General features: G+C 46.9%; 1 protein-coding gene across 1 annotated transcript in view; it reads left to right on the top strand.

Moving 5' to 3' along the window:
• Nucleotides 1-11,939: 11,939 nt before the first annotated feature.
• Nucleotides 11,940-22,213, top strand: part of LOC147108382 (zona pellucida sperm-binding protein 4-like) — a 29,967-nt gene continuing 19,693 nt past the window's right edge. Inside the window, exons 1-5 of the mRNA XM_086004257.1 lie at nucleotides 11,940-12,168; nucleotides 15,086-15,258; nucleotides 15,331-15,428; nucleotides 15,509-15,642; nucleotides 15,727-15,916. Coding sequence (XP_085860383.1) covers nucleotides 11,940-12,168; nucleotides 15,086-15,258; nucleotides 15,331-15,428; nucleotides 15,509-15,642; nucleotides 15,727-15,916 — 824 coding nt within the window. The remainder of the gene's footprint in view (nucleotides 12,169-15,085; nucleotides 15,259-15,330; nucleotides 15,429-15,508; nucleotides 15,643-15,726; nucleotides 15,917-22,213) is intronic.

Below are 22,213 nucleotides of genomic sequence, written 5' to 3'. Positions count from 1 at the left end.
CCTATGGAACAGGGAAGTGCTATCGCTGCGGCAGAACAACACATGACCAGAAAGATTGTTGGTTCAAGGACCAAGTGTGCAGACAGTGTGGGAAAGCAGGACACATAGCAAGAGTCTGCAGGTCTGGGAAGAAAACCAACAGTAAGAAATCTCCACAGGAGAAGTGCAAAAAGTTACACCAGGTGATGGACAGTGGTTCAGACGAACAGAAAAGTGACACAGACTCCGGAAGCAAGGAGCTGGGTTGTCTGAAATTACATAATGTAACCGATATAGAGGATCACCAGACTATCTGGGTTACACTCAAGATAGACGGAGTCCAAGTGGAAATGGAATCGGACACAGGGTCAGCTCTAACAGTCATAAATCAAAGAGACTACAATCGACTATTTTCACTCATACCCTTGAAAGCTACAGAGATTGTCTTGAAGACGTATACGGGGCAAAAAGTCTACCCCAAAGGAAAAATAAGGGTGAAAGTGACATATAAAGGTCAGGAAATACCTAAAATGGATATATATGTATTGCCAAATGGAGGACCACCACTGCTAGGATGTGAGTGGATCCGGAAGATACATTTAGATTGGCATTCCATACAGGCACTGAAGGTGGAGGCCAAAAAGGATGACGACGTCACACGTGTACGACTGTCAAAAATGCTAACTGACCCAAAAGAAGTGTTCAAGGAGGGACTAGGAACACTAAAAGGAATAACAGCAACAATTAAAATAGAGGATAATGCAAGCCCAAAGTTTCTGAAGGCCAGACCAGTGCCTTATGTGATCAGACCAGCGGTTGAAGCAGAGCTGGAAGGGTTGGAACGTTCAGGAGTACTGTCCAAAGTGGACTGGAGTGAGTGGGCTACACCCATCATCCCTGTAATGAAGAGGTCGTTCAGTAATATGCCTGGGGAACCAAAGAAGGTCCGCATCTGTGGGGATTTTAAGGTGACAGTGAACCCAGCCCTTCACACGGTGCAATATCCGCTTCCACGAATTGAGGATATTTTCACCTCGCTATTTGGTGGTAAACGCTTCACCAAAATTGATCTAGCCCAGGCGTACTTGCAAATGGAGATAGAAGAAGCTTCGAAACATTACCTTACGATCAACACCCATAAAGGTCTCTATCAATACAACCGGCTGGTGTTTGGAGTAGCCTCGGCTCCAGCTATCTGGCAAAGGGCGATGGATCAGGTCCTGCAAGGGATTCCAGGGACCCAGTGTTATTTGGACGACATCTTGGTCACGGGCGAAAATGACGGTGATCACCTCGCTAACTTGGAGAAGGTGCTCGCCAGATTAAAGGAATATGGGCTACGAGCTAATCGCCACAAGTGCGAGTTTTTCCAGAAACAGATCTCGTATTGTGGCCACGTCATCGATGAAGAGGGGTTACATAAGTCCCCTGACAAGATTGAGGCAGTAGTCAAGGCTCCAGCACCGGAAAATGTGTCACAACTGAGGTCGTTCCTCGGGCTGGTAAACTATTACCACAAGTTCTTACCAAATTCATCTACGGTACTACACCCGTTGAACACCCTACTGCAAACAGTGGTACCATGGAAGTGGGATGACGAACGTAGATGAGCTTTCCAGAAGTGTAAAGAATTGATCACATCAAAAGAGGTGTTGGCCCATTTCAACCCAGCACTACCAATTTGTTTGGCATGTGATGCATCACCCTATGGCATTGGAGCGGTGCTGTCGCACAAATTCCCAGACGGGTTGGAGAGGCCAGTGGCCTTTGCGTCTCGGTCACTAACCTCAGCCGAGCGCAACTACGCCCAGATTGACAGGGAGGCCATCAGCCTGGTGTGGGGAGTAAAAAAATTCAACCATTATCTGCATGGGCAGAAGTTCACCTTGCTGACTGACCACCAACCACTTGTCTCCATCTTTAATCCTAAGAAGGGCGTGCCAGTAATGACTGCACAGCGGTTACAAAGATGGTCCCTGTTTCTAGGGGCGAATCAATATGAAATAGAATATAAAGGCACGAAACAGCATGGGAACGCTGATGGGCTATCACGCCTGCCACTGCCTACGGTGGAGGAAGCATCAGCAGTGGACCCTATCGAGATATTTTATTCGTCGATAATTGAACGATTGCCAGTAACAAACGCGGATATAGAGAAGGAGACCCGCAATGATCCGACGCTGTCACGGGTATATGAATTGACGGTGAGGGGATGGCCAACACATGGCGACTCACTGTTGCCAGCATTCTCATCCAGAAGAGAACAGCTGTCAGTATGCCAGGGGACAGTGATGTGTGGATCCAGAGTGGTGATTCCACCCAAGTTAAGGGAGAGAGTGCTAAAGGAGCTACATGAAGGTCATCTGGGGGGAGTGAAAATGAAAAGCCTTGCTAGGGCTTATGTGTGGTGGCCAGGAATCGATCAACAACTCGAAGACCTAACTAAGAGCTGCTTAGGATGCCAGAAGGTCCAAAATGCACCACCACATGCCCCTCTACACCCATGGGAGTGGCCCTCCTCTCCATGGCAACGGGTGCACATTGATTTCGCTGGTCCATTCATGGACTCAATGTTCTTAATAGCAGTGGATGCTCATTCAAAGTGGCCTGAGGTGATAAAGATGTCTTCAACCACTACAGAGAAAACGATTGCAGTCCTACGCACCATATTTGCCAGAAACAGTTTGCCAGAGCAGATCTGCTCTGATAATGGACCACAGTTTGTGTCCGACGAGTTCCAAAAATTCATGAAAAGGAATGGGGTAAGGCATTACACATCCGCCCCGTATCATCCAGCCACCAATGCATTGGCTGAGAGGTTCGTACAAACCTTTAAGAAGGCGATAAAGGCCATGTGCGACGAGAAAATTCCACTACAGCATAAGATGGACAATTTCTTATTAGCCTACCGAAACGCGACACATGCAGTTACCAACCAGACCCCGGCCATGATGTTCTTTAACCGAAGGTTGAGCTCTCGTCTGGACTTGCTCAGACCAAATGTGCGAAGAAATGTTGAGGACAAACAATTCCAGCACATCAACGAGAAGCCGACAAGGAGCTTCAATGTAGGGCAACCAGTCTTGGCCCGGGCCTATCGAACAGAGAAGTGGCAAGTTGGAACGATATGTACAAGGCAGGGGCCATTAATGTACACAGTGGATGTCGGGGAGAACATTGAGAGACGCCACGTTGATCAGATCTTAGCGTCACAGGAAGGCGTCAACCCCATGTCTCGAGTACCTGGGGATGAACCCGACATACCGGTAGCATCTACTTCAGACCCAGTAGTAGCGGAACCCGATGAACTACCCGATGAAAAGGGGTCAGAATCGCCTCTGCACCAAGAACAAGAACCTCCGGAAAGGTGCTATCCCGAAAGGGTCAGGAAGACGCCCCAAAGACTGAATCTATAAATGGACTTTTGTTATTAAATGTACATGTAAAAATGTAATTGTTATTTGAATATTAAGAGGGTATTATTCATCTAAAAAGGAAGGAATTGTAGTGTATGTGCTTTAAGTCAGAACTACTTTTTACAGCTCCTGTATACTGTAGTACCGGCAGTAACCACACCGGTATATAAGCTGTGTGCATGCCTCTGTACCCCAGTCTAGAGATGACCCTCCTCCAGTAAAGACCTGTTGTTTGTTTATGTACAGCATCCGTGTAATTATTTATCCACTGAACCATGGATCTAACAAGTATAAGCCCAATTGACACAATCTCTCCTTATACATCATTCCTGCCATCCCAGGTATCAGCCTGGTGAATCTTCGCTGCACTCCCTCCATGGCAAGAACGTCCTTCCTCAGGTAAGGCGACCAAAACTGCACACAATACTCAAGGTGTGGTCTCACCAAGGCCCTGTACAACTGCAGCAAGACATCCTTGTTCTTGTACTCGAACCCTCTTGCTACGAAGGCCAACACACCATTTGCCTTCTTAACCGCCTGCTGCACCTGCATGCTTACCTTCAGCAACTGGTGCACAAGAACACCCAGGTCTCTTTGCACTTCCCCTTTTCCCAATCTATTGCCATTCAAATAATAATCTGCCTTCCTGTTTTTGCCACCAAAGTGGATAACCTCACATTTACCACATTATAGTGCATTTGCCATGTTTCTGCCCAATCACCCAACCTGTCCAAATCATACTGGAGTTTCACGACATCCTCCTCACAGCATACCCTCCCACCCAGCTTTGTGTCGTCTGCAAATTTGGAGATATTACATCCAATTCCCTCGTCCAGATCATTAATATATATTGTGAACAGCTGGGGTCCTAGGACCGATCCTTGCGGTACCCCACTAGTCACTGCCTGCCACTCGGAAAACGACCCATTTATTCCAACTCTTTGCTTTCTGTCCGCCAACCAGTTCTCTATCCAAGTCAATACCTTGCCCCCAATCCCATGTGCCTTAATTTTGCACGCTAATCTCTTATGCGGGACCTTATCAAAAGCCTTCTGAAAGCCCAAATACGCCACATCCACTGGTTCTCCCTTATCTATTTTACCAGTTACATCCTCAAAAAATTCCAGTAGATTAGTCAAGCATGATTTACCTTTTGTAAATCCATGTTGACTTTGTCCGATCCAGTCACTGCTTTCCAAGTGCTCTGCTATTACATCTTTTATAATGGACTCTAGCATTTTCCCCACTACCGATGTCAAGCTTACTGGTCTATAATTCCCCGCCTTTTCTCTACCACCTTTTTTGAATAGTGGGGTAACATTAGCTACCCGCCAATCCATGGGTACCGTTCCAGAGTCTATCGAGTTCTGGAAGATGATCAGCAATGCATCTACTATTTCTAGGGCCACTTCCTTAAGTACCCTGGGATGTAGATTATCAGGCCCTGGGGATTTATCGGCCTTCAGTCCCATCAATTTTCCTAACACCATTTCCCTACAAATACTGATTTCTTTCAGTTCCACCCTTTCATCAGACCCTATGTTCCCCGGCATCTCTGGGAGGTTATTTGTGTCCTCCTTTGTGAAGATTCATTCTGTAGCTAATAATTTGTTAAAGATAATTATATACATTAAATCAGAGTCCCCCTGGTGGCTCCGCCACAGGATAATCAATTGATGGAGCTCAAACAAGAAATTAAAGAACAACAAGACATCAGAGATAAAATTACACAAAAGCAGGGGGCCTCGGAGCCCCTACCCAAGGTGGGTGAGCAGGTATTTGTTAAAATATTGCCAGAGAGATCGGGATTCTCACCTAGATGGACCGGACCATTTGAGGTTATCATGTCCAGCGATACGTGCGCATGTATAGATATGAGGGGAAAGGTTAGATGGAAACATTGGACCCATTTAAAACAATAAAGCAATAACCCACCTGATCTTAAATCCCACAGGAACAATGGAATAAACACTGGAGATAAACTAACCTCTGGTGACGACCAGGCTTCCGCTTAATTTACAACGAAACTTCACCATGAAAGTGGGATTACTGCTGGGACACGAAATTAGCAAAGTGACATCTCACATTATATGACAAGTACATGATGAGGAAGCACCATGTTTTAATGGAACAATCACATTCGGAGTCTCATCCGCAGCTCCCAATACACAGAAAGAAGAGACAAGCAAACCGAGGATGCTACAATGTCCAGATATGAAACCTGGGCCTATGAATGGACTAGTGTTATTTACCGAGGGAGAACAATTGTATGATAATGTGAGACATGAAATTGTACCAGTACTAATGAACTTAACCATGCTACAATGGCCAGGATATTGTGAAAGATTTACTAAAACTAGAGAATTGTATGCATATATGATAAGGAATGTAATTAACCAAGCTGCTTATGCAACAGGGGCTACTAGTTTCAGGGGACATGCTGCATTCCACCAAAGAATTAAGAGGGGCTTAGGAAACGATGTACTCACGGGAATAAATACGGGGACGTCATTCATTAATGCCCTAGATATACAAGGAGTCCAGAGTAGTGTGGAACAATTACAAAGGGTAATACAACAGATTTTAGAGAAAGAAACTGGTTTGGCTCAACAAGAATCAGAGTTGGGAGAACATACGATAAGGAAATTACTCGAGGAAATCAAAGTTATAGAAGACCATGCTAGCACTATCAACAAACTAAACCATAGAGATGAGGAACATGCAAAAGATGGGGTAGGGAGAGACTTGTGCCATGCCTATGGCCAATGGACTACCGGACAGTTAAAACAATCTGGCACAGATACAACAAGGTGAGGTACCAGACTGGATTAACAGCACACAGCTCTATGGCCTGAGCCAGAATCCAGGCCCTCTGAGTGCTTGTACCCTCAAGGGGATGACCAGAGTATATCCAGTGATACAAAAATGCAAAGCGGAAGTGGCAGCAATGATAGGCATGGTACTCATGATTCCAGTGGTGAGACTAGATACGACTCCATACCCACAGTACCAGGTAACAAACATAGACATTGTGAGGGGTGAGATATGCCTCCAATACTATCCAATTGATACCTCTGCAATCAGGAAGAATGGTACTATGAGAGGAGTCTCCCTAAACAGATGCCATGGGAAAGGTACACTTACGATATGCCCACATCCGGTAGGAGAAGGCCCTAAGGATGAATGCGGCTATAATAAGACGGAGGGGTGTATGTTGGAAGTATCACATGTCAATCACCACCGCACCCGCTCGGGTTATAGAGGCAAAGGGGAATATTGTGTAGCCACCACAGAAACTGAGTACCAATATAGTGGCCTTGTATGTGTAATCACGATGCCTAAATTTTGCTTTAAGCCAAAGATCCCTGTGATAATTGGACACACCAGATTGGTGTATGTACACTTAAGGGAGGAAATGAAACTAAATGTGCCAGATTGTTTAAGGGGCGAATTGGTCAATTATGAAGATCCAGCAGGGGTTTTGATAGCCCGCCTGCAAGAGGATCTGCAAGAGATAAAAGAGGGCTTAAGTAAAATGGTGAAACAATACGTAATTGTTGCAGAAACCTCCTGGGCAGATTCCCATCGAGCAGTCGGACTATTACTACGAACGAGCGAAGGCTTGGGAGAAAGACCTGCTTAACAGATGTATAGTACTAATAACATTAATGCTTATAACCTATGTAATTGGATGGATAATATGTTGATGGAAAGGATGTAGGGGGCATAGAAATCAGGATGACAAAATAACAAGGTGACCCAATGGGTTGGATTTGATCACCACCCCGGCAGGACACCATAATAGGAGAAATAATCGGGTCGGTCAATGATTAAAAGGGATAATCAGGATCAAAAAGGGGCGACTGAAAGGGTTAAAAGGGCTAAAAGAAGGAAATTGAGGAATTGAGCATATATCCAACCATATAAGTTGTTGTTATGTACATGTCCCAAAAGGAAGTATGGTGGAATGTGGTCAAACGGTCAAACCGTCAGTTACTAATTGAATAATGTGCACAAACCGTTAGTTACTAATTAAGGAATATGGTAAAGATAACATATGGAGTCACAGGACTAATGTAAACGGTCAAAATGTGCACACGGGTCGCAAAAATTTGCACCCAAAATCAACTGTATGATGTAAGCCACAACTTAGAACAAAAACCTGTACATAAGGCAGGGGATCTTAGCAAAAACCTGTATATAAGGCAGGGGATCTCAGCAAAAACTGTATATAAGGCAGGGGATCTCAGCAAAAACTGTATATAAGGCAGGGGATCTCAGCAAAAACTGTATGTAAGGCAGGGGATCTTAGCAAAACCTGTATATAAGGCAGGGGATCTTGGCAAAAACCTGTATATAAGGCAGGGGATCTTAGCAAAAACTGTATATAAGGCAGGGGATCTCAGCAAAAACTGTATATAAGGCAGGGGATCTTAGCAAAAACTGTATATAAGGCAGGGGATCTTAGCAAAAACTGTATGTAAGGCAGGGGATCTTAGCAAAAACCTGTATATAAGGCAGGGGATCTTAGCAAAAACTGTATATAAGGCAGGGGATCTTAGCAAAAACTGTATATAAGGCAGGGGATCTTAGCAAAAACTGTATATAAGGCAGGGGATCTTAGCAAAAACTGTATATAAGGCAGGGGATCTTAGCAAAAACTGTATGTAAGGCAGGGGATCTTAGCAAAAACCTGTATATAAGGCAGGGGATCTTAGCAAAAACTGTATATAAGGCAGGGGATCTCAGCAAAAACTGTATATAAGGCAGGGGATCTCAGCAAAAACTGTATATAAGGCAGGGGATCTCAGCAAAAACTGTATATAAGGCAGGGGATCTTAGCAAAAACTGTATATAAGGCAGGGGATCTTAGCAAAAACTGTATATAAGGCAGGGGATCTTAGCAAAAACTGTATATAAGGCAGGGGATCTTAGCAAAAACTGTATATAAGGCAGGGGATCTCAGCAAAAACTGTATATAAGGCAGGGGATCTTAGCAAAACCTGTATATAAAGCAGGGGATCTTAGCAAAAACTGTATATAAGGCAGGGGATCTTAGCAAAAACTGTATATAAGGCAGGGGATCTCAGCGATCGGGGAGCATTCGTCCCAGGATGAGTGTCTTCCCTGTCGACTTGTGAATAAAGTTGATTTACTGAACGAACCTCCGGACTCCGAGTGATTGATTGGGAATAAGGTGGACATCGACCCTTTATATCAGAGGGTCTGTCTCGGGGAGAAGAAGCTCTCCCAGTTTACCCTTACAATGGCTGATCCGAATTTGGCCTCAACTCCACTTTCCTGCCTGTTCCCCATAACCCTTGATTCCCCTGTTGCTCAAAAATCTGTCTATCTCAGCCTTGAATATATTCAATGACTCAACTTCCACAGGTCTCTGTGGTAAAGAATTCCAAAGATTCACGACCCTCTGAGAGAAGAAATTCCTCCTCATCTCCTTCTTAAATGGGCGACCCCTTATGCTGAGAATATTCCCCCTCGTTCTAGATTCCCCCACGAGGGGAAACATCCTCTCAGCATCTACCCTGTCGAACCCCCTCAGAATCTTGTAAGTTTCAATAAGATCAACTCTCATTCTTCTAAACTCCAATGAGTATAGGCCCAACCTTCTCAACATTTCCTCATACTTAGCTGTGACGTCTTCAAATAATTGCTGTTTATAAAAGGCAATTTTGGTGTCAAGAATAGTTCATGGTTAGTTTAGGGATTTTTTTTGGGGGGGAGGTTAAGGAAGAGTTCAAGTAGAAATATGATTAATTCCTAAATATTCCATGTGTTTCATTCTGTTTTAATGAACCAATAACATCTGATGTATCCCAAATGTCTATCATTCCGAATGATAGAGCAAAGGTAAAGGACACATTGCTCACCATCAATAACTTGCATTTATATAGCAGCTTTAACATAGGAAAACGGCTGAAGGTGCTTCACAGGAGCATTAACAGAATTTGACATCGAACACCAAAAGGAGATATTAGGACAGGTTAACAAATTCTTGAGCGGTAGGTTTTAAGGGGTTGAGAGAGATTGAGAGAGCGAGTGACTGAGAGAGGGTGAGAGCGAGATCACATAGACAGAAATGAAATGGCTGGACACTGATATCTACAATGATGGGGACCTCGGGAGGAGTCCAGTTGCGATCATCCACTTGGCACTTTTGACTGAAGACATTTGCAAATGTCTGAGCCTTGTCTCCTGCATTCACTGCTGGGCTCCACCATGGCTGAGGATGGTGATGTTTTGAGAGGCTTCTCCTCCTGTTAGTTGCTTGGTTTTCCACATAACTGTGTCCCACCTTGCTGCTTTAGGTGTTCAGCAGGCAGATATTTATATATCTATATATATAAATCGGTACTTCTGTCATTCTGTCTTTCTATCTGTCTATCTGTCTGTCTGTCTATCTGTCTATCTGTCTGTCATCGTGTGTGCGTTGCGGGTATGCACTCGAAAGTTACAGGGCGTACCTATGCGCGCGTTACCTCCAAAGAAAGCTTACGCTTCCGAGACGGTTTTAAGCGTATTTACGTTTCGGCCGGGCTAAAATTGCGCCCGCGGTATCCCAAAAATCTTCAACATTCCGCTCATTAGCATCTCATTATCCGCTTATTAGCGACAGAGTGACCTCGAGCTCGACCAATCGTACGCCGGGTTGCTGGCGTGTGCCGCCGGGCCAATCGGTGCGCGTGTGGCCGGGCTTTATCGTTCTGAACCGAGGTGAGTCGCCGCCATCTTGATTCCAAACTTTTCCTTTCTTTTTCCCGCTTTCTGCGTCTTAAAAAAAAACGTTGCTTTTAAAACACATATTGTTTTTTAAAAAAATGATTTAGAAAGTAATTAACTTATCTAATCTCATTAATTTTCCTACCTTTCCCCGTTTTTCCAGGTAGGCCCAGAAGCCTCGGCGTCTCCTCCGCACCCACGCCCGAGCTAGGCACCTCCCGGCCCCACTCGAAGGCTGGAGGGCCGAGCCTCAGCCCAGCGCCGCTAGGGTGCGCGCGCAGCAGGAGCTGAGACGTCTCTCTCTGCCGGGGCTTGCTGAGCGTCCAGCGTTACCCTGGCAACGGGCGCAATCGGCGGTCTTCACCTCGGGGGGAGGGGGGGGCGGCCGCGACCCTCAGGGGGGGGGGGGGCCGCGACCCTCGGGGGGGGGGCCGCGCGCGCAGCAGGAGCAGCTGAGACGCGGCATCTCTCTCTCTGGCTTGGTCAGCGTCACGGTTGCCCTGGCAACCGGGCCCGCCGGCCGAGAGAGACGCCGCGTCTCAGCTACTGCTGCGCGCGCAATCGGCGGTCTTCACCTCCGGAGGGGGGGGCGCGACCCTCGGGGGCCGCTACCCTCGGGGGGGAGGGCGCCCGCCGCCCTCCCTCCCCTCCGCCCTCCATCCCCAACTCCCCTCCCCCGCCCTCCCTCCCTTCCCCTCCCCCCCTTCCCCTCCCCTGCCCTCCCTCCCTCCCTTCCCCTCCCCTGCCCTCCCTTCCCCCCCTCCCTCCCTTCCTTCCCCCCTCCCCTCCCCCCGCCCTCCCTTCCCCGCCCTCCCCCCTTCCCCGCCCTCCCCCTCCCCCTCCCCCGCCCTCCCTTCCCCCTCCCCTCCCTCCACCCTCCCCTCCCTCCCCTCCCCTCCCTCTCTTCCCCCCACCCCTCCCCTCACTCTCTTCCCCCCAGTCGCTCTCTCTCTTCCCCCCAGTCGCTCTCTCTTCCCCCCAGTCGCTCTCTCTCTCTCTTCCAACAACAACATTCCCTCGAAAAAGCCTCGGCACCGCCGGGCACTTCAGCTAGTATGTAATATATGCATAGATTTTACATATCTGGATGAGTTAGGACATTCAACATTCCTACATTACAGCAGTGACTACACTTCAAAACTACTTCATTGGCTGTAAAATGCTTTGGGACATCCTGAGATCATGAAAGGCGCTGTAGAATGATAGCTTCACTAAGCTGGTACCTCATTCTCCGGTATTCCTGGTGCTGCTCCTGGCTCACCCTTCTACATTTGCATTGAAGCAGGGTTATTCTCCTGGCTTGTTGGTGATCAAGCAGTGAGGGCCACCAGGTTACATATTGTGGTGGGATACAATTCTGCTGCTGCTGATGGTCCGCAGCAGTTCATGATGTTTGGACTACTAGACCTGTCCTTAGTCTGTCTCCCTTAGCCTGGTGGTAGTGCCACACTATACGATGGAGAATGGTGCAGCCATTATATATCAGCCTACATTAGATGGTCAAATCCTGCAGGGAGACTCCAGGCCACAACTTCTGACACTAGAGCAGAGAAAGTGAGTGCAATGGGCCCGAGGGTCAGTTGCTAAGATGTCATTTGGAGCATTAATGGAAGACTGACCCTTGGGAACCAGCGGAGACAGGCTGACAGATAGAGCTTATCAAAAATGCAAACGACCTCCTCAAGTAACCCGTGGGAACAGGAACCCACCACACTGGGATTGGTTCCAATTCCTGCCGCACTCGGAGCCCGGCCATAAAGCGGCTTGGTGTGGGAGGAGATTATTATTCTGCTTGCAATAACCGAGATGGAGCATTGGACGGTTGGTTGCTCTCTCTGCCTCTTGGCTGGGGTCTCCTTACTCCGAGCCCAGCCACTGCTTCTCGGCGATGATGTTTGTCCGACAGACCCAGGCTGGAGATTTGAGTGTGGCCACCCAGAGATTAGCAGCACTGACTGCCCCAGCCAGGGTTGCTGCTTTGACCCGCGGGGCTCGAATGTCCATCCCTGCTTCTACAGTCTGAGGAACAGCCCAGGTAACAAAGCGCTCCTCGACCTGATTCTAGAGGGAATACTTGTGGGGATGGGGGAGGAATCCAACTTGTAGACCAGGACATGATCCACGGACTTGTTGCTGTCTCATTCTGCGTAATGGGGCAGGGTGGACATGTCTGTTGACCGAACTCCTCCCGTGGAGTCCTGAGTGTAGCTGCTTCCCCTTGGTGTATGGTATTGTAATTAACTAAATAGAACATCAAGGTGTATGGCTGTTCCACCCGCCATCATATTGAAGGCAGGTGTCAATAGCTGAGGTTCGGGGTATTGGAAGGAATTAGCTCAGTTTGTGAATACTTGCTGGAATGAGGAAATGGTGTCTCGTTTGATTCAGTTGAAGTCAAGTAATCTGCTGCTGAAATTGTACAATGAGTGACCCTATTGCTCTGCGAAGGTGTTGATTCTGTTGATTAGGTGGTTATTGAGCATTATTAATGGTACATGTCTGGTCTACAATGACAGTAAATCTCAAACCTGTGCTTCATCTAATGTTGGAAGGGAGGAGCAAGTTTGGTCTTGACGGTTGATACACCTGCTGAAGGAACATTGCTGGTAAAGTTGGCCTTTCAGTGGAATTGGTAATGTGTTGAATCTGCAGTACAGGTAGACTATCCTTTATCCGAACTTCCGAAAACCGAAAACCTCTAAAAACTGAAAGTTTTTTTGTTCAGCGTAAGTCGTGCGCACGACATGACCAGAGTGGCGCACGACTTACGCTGAGCAGGGCAGAGGGTCACAGAGTTCCCTCCTGGGTAGGAGAATGCAGGCCGAGCCAGGCAGTGTGAAGGAGGTACCGGGAGAGTGAACCCAACAACACAGCAGCCCGTCCGATAGCTGCAGCGGCCCGTCCGATATTCTTTTCTCCCCCGACCCGAACCGAAACGCGGCCCGTCCGATATTCTTTTCTCCCGACCCGACCCGACCCGAACCGCGGCCCGTCCGATATTCTTTTCTCCCGACCCGACCCGAACCGCGGCCCGTCCGATATTCTTTTCTCCCCCCCCGACCCCGACCCCACCCCGGACCCCCCCCGACCCTGACCCACCCCGGACCCCCCCCCCGACCCCGACACCCCCGACCCCCCCCGGACCCCCCCCGACCCCGACCCCCCCTCCGGACCCCCGACCCGGACCCCCCCCCGGACCCCCCCGACCCACCCCGCACCCCCCCGACCTACCCCCCGGACCCCCCCCGACATGAACCGCGGCCCGTCCGATATTCTTTTCTCCCCCCCCACCCGACCCCCGACCTGATTTGTGGACCAGCTTAGTAGAAGTCAGCCGATATCCGGCTTTCCAGAGAAGCAGGAAGGGGAATGAGACACGGAACAGTCGCAAGAGGTAGCCTGAACTTTTACAATTTATATTAAATACAAATTTCCCAGTCTTATAATAATACCTTCTGAAATCCGAAAAATTCCGAAAAACAAAACTCAGCTGGTCCCAAGGCTTTCGGATAAGGGATAGTGTACCTGTACCTCTACTACAGGTTGGGTTGTCAAGCTGTTACTGGGCTAGTAGTTGTTGAGAACATGGAATCTTTTGTAGGCTACAATTTATTTTGATGAATTCTCTCATTGAATAGCCAGTCACACCCACAGTAGTGGAAAGGTAACTGCTGTTGCAAGGAAGGTTTTTGATGGTAAATATCTGCCACACCTCATGCATGTGTTTGGGTTGTTGGTGGGTAGTGACTGTTGCTTATAAATATTGGTGGCCTGCAGTAGACCTTTGGACTCCAATGTTTTGATTTCCATGTGGTTTGGAGTTTGCTGCTGATGATTGGTACAAAGTAGCTCCCACCTTATGATGTTCTCTTAATGGTGGTAGCAACAAAAAATCGCTAACCAGGCCAAAGCTTCCAATGCAATAGCATGGATATCTTGTAGGCTGCCTGAGAATTTCATCTGAGGGCAATGCTCAATGTTGTGATCCAGGGTCTAAGTAGGAGCTCCACAGTCGCATGATGGGCATGCTTTAATCTACCACCTATGGAGAAGGTGGCAATTTCTACCATGACCGTTTCTGAGGCAGTTGATTGTCCTAGTTTGATCCTTCAGGCTGTACTATGAAGTCCTCTATGGAATCCATTTGGAATGTTGCATTTCACCATCTGTCAAGACTGAAGGGTTTTGGCAACGGTCCAAAATTGCTTTCTAGATTTGAGATGGGTTGGTCAAGTTGGCCTAGATCGGCATGTCTTTGCAGGTGTCGCGGTAGTTACCTCTGACTACATATTTGCAGCATAGGTGTGGTGGCATATTACCTGATTCATTAAAAATACATCTGGTTCACTAATTTCCTTAAGGGAATGAAATCTGCTGCCCTTGCCTGATCTGGCCTATGTGACTTCAGACCCACAGCAATGTGGTTGACTCTTAACTGCTCTCTGAAATGGCTCAGCAAGCCACTGAGTTGTACCAAACCACTGTCAGTCATTGGGAACCTTCACCACATGGAAGGCAGCTCACCACCACCTTAAAGAGCAATTGGGGATGGGGCAATAAATGTCAGCCTTGCCAGTGACACCCACATCCTGTGAATGAATTAAGAAAAAGTAAAAATAACGAAATCTGAAATCACTGCTAGCCATGGGTCAAGTGATATGCAGTTGGGATATAGATCAGTCATGATCTCATTGAATGGTGGCACCGGCCTGAGGGGCAGACTGGCCGAGACCTGTTCCCAGCTAATATAAATGCATCCTTGCTCACTCCACTGTCAAACTAAATGGTTGTGCTTCTACTTGGATTCTAGTCCTGTTCCTGCTGTGAGCTGGTCTGTGGCTTTTGAGACTCTGTCCCTCAAGTCTCTGGTCTGAGACCTCTGATTTCTCCACGAATGAGAAGCCCCTGACCATCAATGGGAGCAGTGGAATTGAATTGTAATTCTCTTGCAGTGTGCACAGCGGATGGTCAGTTCATCATAGTGAACTCCAAGACCCTGACCCTTCCTGCCCTCAACCTGTCATCTGTGAAAAATGGACAAGAAGCAGAGTGCAGGCCTAAACTAACCACTGCCCAGCTTGTGACCTTCCGCTTCCCGATTACCTCTTGTGGCTCGACCAAGCGGGTGAGTATTAATGGGCCGCGCATTCTCCACCTGAATGAACCAGCTCCCTATTAACCAGTGTCCTCATTGCAGGAGGAGAATGGAACCTTGGTGTATGAAACGGATGTGTTGGGTAAGAGGATGATTCTGACTGGGAAACTGGGCTCAATAACCCGAGACAGCACCTTCAGGTAGGAGGATGGTGGGGAGATGTTGGGGTTGGAGGGATGTGTTGCTGGATGAAGCTCCACCTGCTATTGTCTCTCTGCAGCCTGCATGTCCAGTGCAAGTATAAGGGGAGGAAAGAGACTGGCTTACAAATCAATGTCACGGTTTACACGGCTCCTCCACCACCTCCAGCTTCTGATGATGGGATTCTGAAACTGGAACTGAGAATTGCAAAAGGTACAACGGCCCTGGGTAATGGTGACAGAAGCACTGGGAATGTATCAATGCAGGGAGTGACTGGTTCTTGTGTCTGCCTTTCAGGTGGTAACTACAGATCCTGGTATGTGGATAGTGACTACCCCATTCAGAGTATCCTTCAGGACCCAGTGTTTGTGGAGGTTCGTGTCCAGGACCGCACGGACCCAATGATTGTCCTGATGTTGCATGACTGCTGGGCGACTCCTGTCCTAACCCCAAACTTCAAGGTGCAATGGAGTCTACTGGTGGATGGGTAAGGAAAGGCTGAATGGAAGGGCTAATGGTTTTAAAAATTCATAGAAAATGATGGGCAGGGAACGACCAACTTTTCCATCAAGCCTGCCCCACACTCTGACTGTAGCATTTAGACAGTTCGTACTCCTCTCATCGCAATAACCACGTAATCTCCTGGGAGAGACAGAAAACCCAGGGCCAATACGGGGGAAATACTCTGATGCCTCAGGTGATCAAATCTAGTCCAGGAGATCCTATGTGCCACAATCTGCCAAATGTTAATTGCAAAGACACTTACCTTTTTGATGCAATATGATCTCTGCTTCTGGCCATGGACCAGTCCAGCTCCCCCCTGAAAGGTGTGTTGAGAATCATCACCCACCACATGCCGTCAATGCATTCTCGGCACTCACTACTCTAAAGCTGGGCTGGGTGGGCGGCGAGTGGGAAGGAGAACCACCAACATCAGTCTATTCCGACTCTTGCCTAGTTTCACCTTCCCCATGTCCTCGTGTCATACTAATAATCTCAGCAGGGATGCTTTGCAGCCCCATATAGATCTCTATCAGGCCACCTCTAATTCTATGCTGCTCAAGGATAAGTAGACACAGCTCAATGTGTCTGCACAGCTAAGGTTCTTGTAGCTAGTAATCATTCTCATAGTTTGAGTCTTTTCCAAGACTGCTATCACCATCATGATGGGACCAAAACTGGGTGTAGTACTCTAGATGCGGTCTAACCAATGACTTGCAAAGTGACAGAATGGTGTCCTTTGATGTGTACTGAATAGTTCTATAATACAATCCAGTACCCAGTCGGCTTTAGCATGTTTCTCTACATTGGTCCTGAACCTTTTCTCAATCGACTTTTTCAGTATTGTTCCATGTAACAGTTACTATTGCACTAAGCAAGCTGAATGTGATCCCAGCTTTAGAGTAATGGGGTGAACTAATTGGTCCATTGTAGCCCAGGGGTGGGTGTAGATGGCTACTTTCTCATCGAAGGAATGGATTGAACTCTAACCCTTTCCTCCAATGCCAAACTAAAATCCCATTTCTTTATTGGATCAAATGTTCTTTCTGCTCCCACTGACTGACCCTCCTGTTGCAGGTGCTCCCACTGACTGACCCTCCTGTTGCAGGTGCTCCCACTGACTGACCCTCCTGTTGCTGGTGCTGCTATGAGGGTGATGACTACCAGGCCCTCCTACACCCGGTGGATGTGTTTTCCGGCCTGCAGTTCCCAACCCATCACAAGCGGTTTGAAGTGAAGACTTTTGTTTTCCTGGATGGAGATTCTGCCCAGCCCCTCACTGGACCGGTAACCAAACAGGAGTCTGAGCGAATGAAATCCTTTACTGGCTCCTTGTAAAACAGCCTGGTTCATCTGTCTACATGAAGCTCACTGTAAACTCCTATCCGTTCTAGGTTTACTTGCACTGCAGTGCTGAGGTTTGCTCACCCTCTGCTCAGGAGGACTGTACATCCAAATATGGCCTAAATGAGTCCTTGATTTAATCTCTTGCAGAACCAGGGATTTTCTTCTGATCCAGAGCTTGTCTCTAGTCAAAGCAAACTAATTTACTTGTGTTACAGTAATATCTGGTTAGTTCCCTGCAGCTGGGGGTTTATCACTCACTCTCCCTCCCAATATGAACAAACCTGCTCTCAATGGGAAGGACCCTTGTCTATAAATGGGAGCCAGAACTCTTAACAAGAATCTCCAGGGCCTGACTGCAATCCTCTCTGAACGTAAATAGGAGCAGGAGTAGGCCATTCGGCCCCTCGAGACTGCTCCGCCATTCAATAAGATCATGGCTGATCTGATCTTGGCCTCAACGCCACTTTCCCGCCTGCTCCCCATAACGCTCGATTCCCCTGTAGCTCAAATCTGTCTATCTCCGCCTTGGATATATTCACTGACACCGCCTCCACAGCTCTCTGGGGTAGAGAATTCCAAAGATTCATGACCCTCTGAGAAGAAATTCCTCCTAATCTTCATTTTAAATGGGTGACCCCTTATCCTGAAACTGTGCCCCCCTAGTTCTAGATTTCCCCATGAGGGGAAACATCCCTGCATCTACACTCAAGCCCCCTCAATCTTATGTTTCAATAAGATTACCTCATTCATCTAAACTCCAATGAGTATAGGCTCAACCCTGCTTCATTGACAACCCCTTCATCTCGGGAATTAATCTAGTGAACCTTCTCTGAACTGCTGCCAATGCAAATATATCCATCCTTTCAATAGATCAAAACTGTACACAGTACTCCAGGTGTGGTGCCACCAGCACACTGTGCAGTTGTAGCAAGACCTCCCTACTTTTGTCATCCCCCCCTTGCAATAAAGGCCAACATTCCATTTGCCTTCCTAATTGCTTGCTGTAGCTGCATGCTAACTTTTTGTGTTTCATGTACAATTACCCCCAGATCCCTCTGTACTGCAGCATTAGAAAGTCTCTTTTATTTTAAAAAATAATTTGCTTTTTTTATTCTTCCTACCAGTGGATAACCTCACATTTTCCCACATTATACTCCATCTGCCAAATGTTTGTCCACTCACTTAACCTATCCATATCCCTTTGCAGACACTTTGTGTCCTCCTCAGAATTTGCTTTCCCACTTACCTTTTATTATTAGCAAATTTGGCTAATTACACTCTGTCCCTTCATCCAAGTCATTAAAATAGATTGTAAATAGTTAAGGCCCCAGCACTGATCTCTGTGGCACCCACTAATTACAGTTTGCCAACTGGAAAATGACCCATTTATCCTGACTTTGTTTTCTGTTAGCCAATCTTCTATCCATGCTAATATATTACCCCCAACCCATTGAGCTCTTATCTTGTGCAGTAATCTTTTATGTGGCACCTTATCCAATACACTGCATCTACTGGTTCCTTTTTATCCACCCTGCTTGTTACATCCTCAAAGAACTCTAGTAAACTTATCAAACACTATTTCCCTTTCATACAATTAAACAGAGTCAACATGGCTTTATTGGGCCAGAAATTCGTGAACGGGGCTTGCCGCGCGTGCAAGGTCTCGATTTGCACTTACCCAATGCGCCTGCCGATCACCTCCAGGGATGCCTGGAATTCCATTTTGAATCTGAAGAATCCCGGGCAGCGTTTGATGTCACGCCGCCCAGGAGTGCAGCCAGCGCGAAGCCTGGAGCGCGCTGTGCAACTGAGACACGCCCCTTGAGGTCTCAGTTTAACAGGACACGCCCCCAATGTTTCTGCCAAGCTGCTAAGCATTTTTACATGCAAAGCAGCAGTTTAAATAGGTTTTTGGAAGTTTTTTGAAGCTTTTGGTAACTTTTATAAACTTTTTAAAACGTTTACATTATTTTGAAGAATCTGAAGTAGTTTTAAACAGAATTAAAGCAATTTAAAGACTTTTAAAAGCCCTAAAAGATTTTTTTTAATTCCATTTATTTATTTAGCAATGTCGTCGTCATACGTGTCTTCACACTGTTCCCTTTGGGGAACTGTATGAAGTGGTGGAAGGATTTATGGCCATGATTAACGCTCATTCCATGACCGTAACCATCTTTGAACCAGCCATTAGGGCGGTTAGTCCTATGGCGGGAGGGTTTTACGGGCTCCCACAAGCTATACAAGGATGGGGGGCCACCCACACCCACGGACGCAAATATCCCACTGGATGTCAACCCAGAATTTAGAGCCGGAGCTCCGACTCCACTTGCCGGGATTGTCTGGAGCGGGGTTCGAAACCCTACCCTGATCTGGCCCAGCGGCGGGGATCCTACCGCTATGCCAAAGGCCCAATCCGATTAGCAACGTGAAATGGCTGGAATGAGCACAATTCACGGCATTAAAAGAACTCACAATTGAACTGATGATGACCTCAGCAATCTCCTCAAGGAGGTGGAGGCGCAGCGCCTGCTCATCATTGGTAATGAGAAGTCCAAGGCGCCGCAAAAAGGGCAGATGATAGCTTGGTCTTTCAAGTGGCAGCATAGGGCTCCAGTCACGGGGAGGGAAAAGGCGCAGGAAACGTATGGGTGTCACCTTTTGTGCGGAGTGGGCCTTTTGCGTAGCAGTAAGCATCCCCGCCGCTGGGCCAGAAGGAGTAGGGTTTCGAACCCCACTCCAGACAGTCCCGGCAAGTGGAGTCGGAGCTCCAACTATAAATTCTGGGTGGACATCCAGTGGGATACTTGCGTCCGTGGGTGTGGGTGGCCCCCCCCCCCTCAGATGGGTTGTGGGAGCCCGTAAAACCCTCACGCCATAGGACTAACCACCCTAATGGCTGGTTCAAAGATGGTTACGGTCACGGAATGAGCGTTAATCACGGCCATAAATCCTTCCACCACTTCATACAGTTCCCGAAAGGGAACAGTGTGAGGATACGTACGACGATGACCTCTTGCGCAATGCACCTCCTTGGACTCTCAGTCGCAGATGCGAGGGGGCAAATCGTGCAATTGTTAAATTTTTCATTTTATTGACATGTAAAATGTTGGCCCAGTAATTCCCTTCCAAATGCGCGAGTACGGTCGGGGTACTTACGCATCTGGCCGGAGGAAATGCCGGTTTTCAGCATGCACAGTGCATGTGGGGAAAACCGGCATTTCCTGTCCTCTGAACGAAGGGGTTCAGAGGCAGAACGCGTGCGACTGCACAGGCAGCGTGTGCGCAGTAAAATTCGCCGCTTTAATTCATGCTTTCAGTGAGGTCAAGTCTTTACAACTTACACATGAAAAAAGCATGGGTACAGTTGCTCCAGAGGCTGCGGAGGAAGATATTTCTTATCGTGGAGCTTCTGAAAGTATGTATGTCTGTATATATTCCTTTGCGTGTTATGTATATATTCCTTTACTTATGTGTATGAATGTATTATTTAATTATGACTTTCAGAGAAAGTAACTTATTGGAAAATCATAATTAAAAACATACATTCATACACATAAGTAAAGGAATATAAAACATACATACATATACGTAAAGGAATATATGCAGACATACATACATAATTACTTATTACTGATGAAAAGTTTCTTTCTTAAAAGTGCTGGAAATGTTACATTACTCATTTTAGAACACTCATTTTCACATTCAATTCACACAGCCACAATTGCTCCTTCTACCTACCGTTCTGAAAACCCGTTTAAAAAAAAATTTTAAACTTTAAAACGTACTTAAAATTTCTTAAAATAACTTCCCGCCCTTTCCCAAACAAAAATATTGCCTTTCAGAAGCTCCACGATAAAATATATCTTCCTCCGCAGCCTTGGAACAACTTTACACATGCTTTTTTCACGTGTAACTTGTAAGGACTTACCCTCACTGAATCCATGAATGAAATCGACGAAGTTCACTGCGCAAGCGCTGCCTGTGCAGTCGCACGCGCTGTGCCTATGAACCCCTTCGTTCCGAGGACTGGAAATGCCGGCGTTCCCCGCATGCGCTGTGCATGCTGAACGCCGGCATTTGCAACGGCCAGATGCGTGAGTACCCAGACCGTACTCACGCATTTGGTCACGAATTTCTGGCCCATTATGATTTTCTAAATGTCCTGCTATTACTTCCTTAATAATGGATTCCAGCATTTTCCCAATGACAGATGTTAGGCTAACTGGCCTATAGTGTCCTGCTTTTTGTCTGCCTCTTTACTTTTTACTTGAATAGGGGTGTTATATTTCCAGTTTTCCAATCTGCTGGGACCTCTCCAGAATCCAGGGAATTTTGGTAGGTTACAACCAATGCATCCACTATCTCTGCAGCCACTTCTTTTAGACCCTAGGATGCAGGCCATCAGTCCAGGGGACTTGTCAGCCTTTAGTCCCATTAGTTTGCCTAATACTTTCTCTCTAGTGATGGTCATTGCTTTAATTTCCTCCCTCCCCTATAGCTCATTGATTATCAATTATCATTGGGATGCTTTTAGCATCTTCTACTGTGAAGACCGATACGAAATATTTGTTCAAAATCTCTGCCATTTCCCTGCTTCCCATTATTAATTCCCCTGCCCCAACCTCTAAGGGACCAATATTTACTTTAGGTACTATCTTCCCTTTTATATACCTGTTGAAGCTCTTGCTGTCTTTTTATATTTTTTGCTAGTTTACGCGTAATATATCTTCTACCTCTTTTTTAGTCATCCTTTGCTGGTTTCTAAAAATTTCTGAATCCTCTGGCCTACCACTAATTTTCACAACATTGTATGCCTTTTCAATCAATTAGATACCTTCCTTAACTTCCTTAGTTAGCCATGGATGGTTCATCCTTCTCAGTCTTTCTTTCTCATTGGAATAAACCTTGCAGAGTTATGAAATAGCTCCTCAAATGT

This window comes from Somniosus microcephalus, chromosome 13, assembly GCF_052327205.1.
Source record: "Somniosus microcephalus isolate GS21.2 chromosome 13, FLI_Smic_1.0, whole genome shotgun sequence".
NCBI lineage: Eukaryota > Metazoa > Chordata > Chondrichthyes > Squaliformes > Somniosidae > Somniosus > Somniosus microcephalus.
Note: the sequence above shows the minus strand (reverse complement) of the source record. Positions and strands in the feature narration are given on the sequence as shown.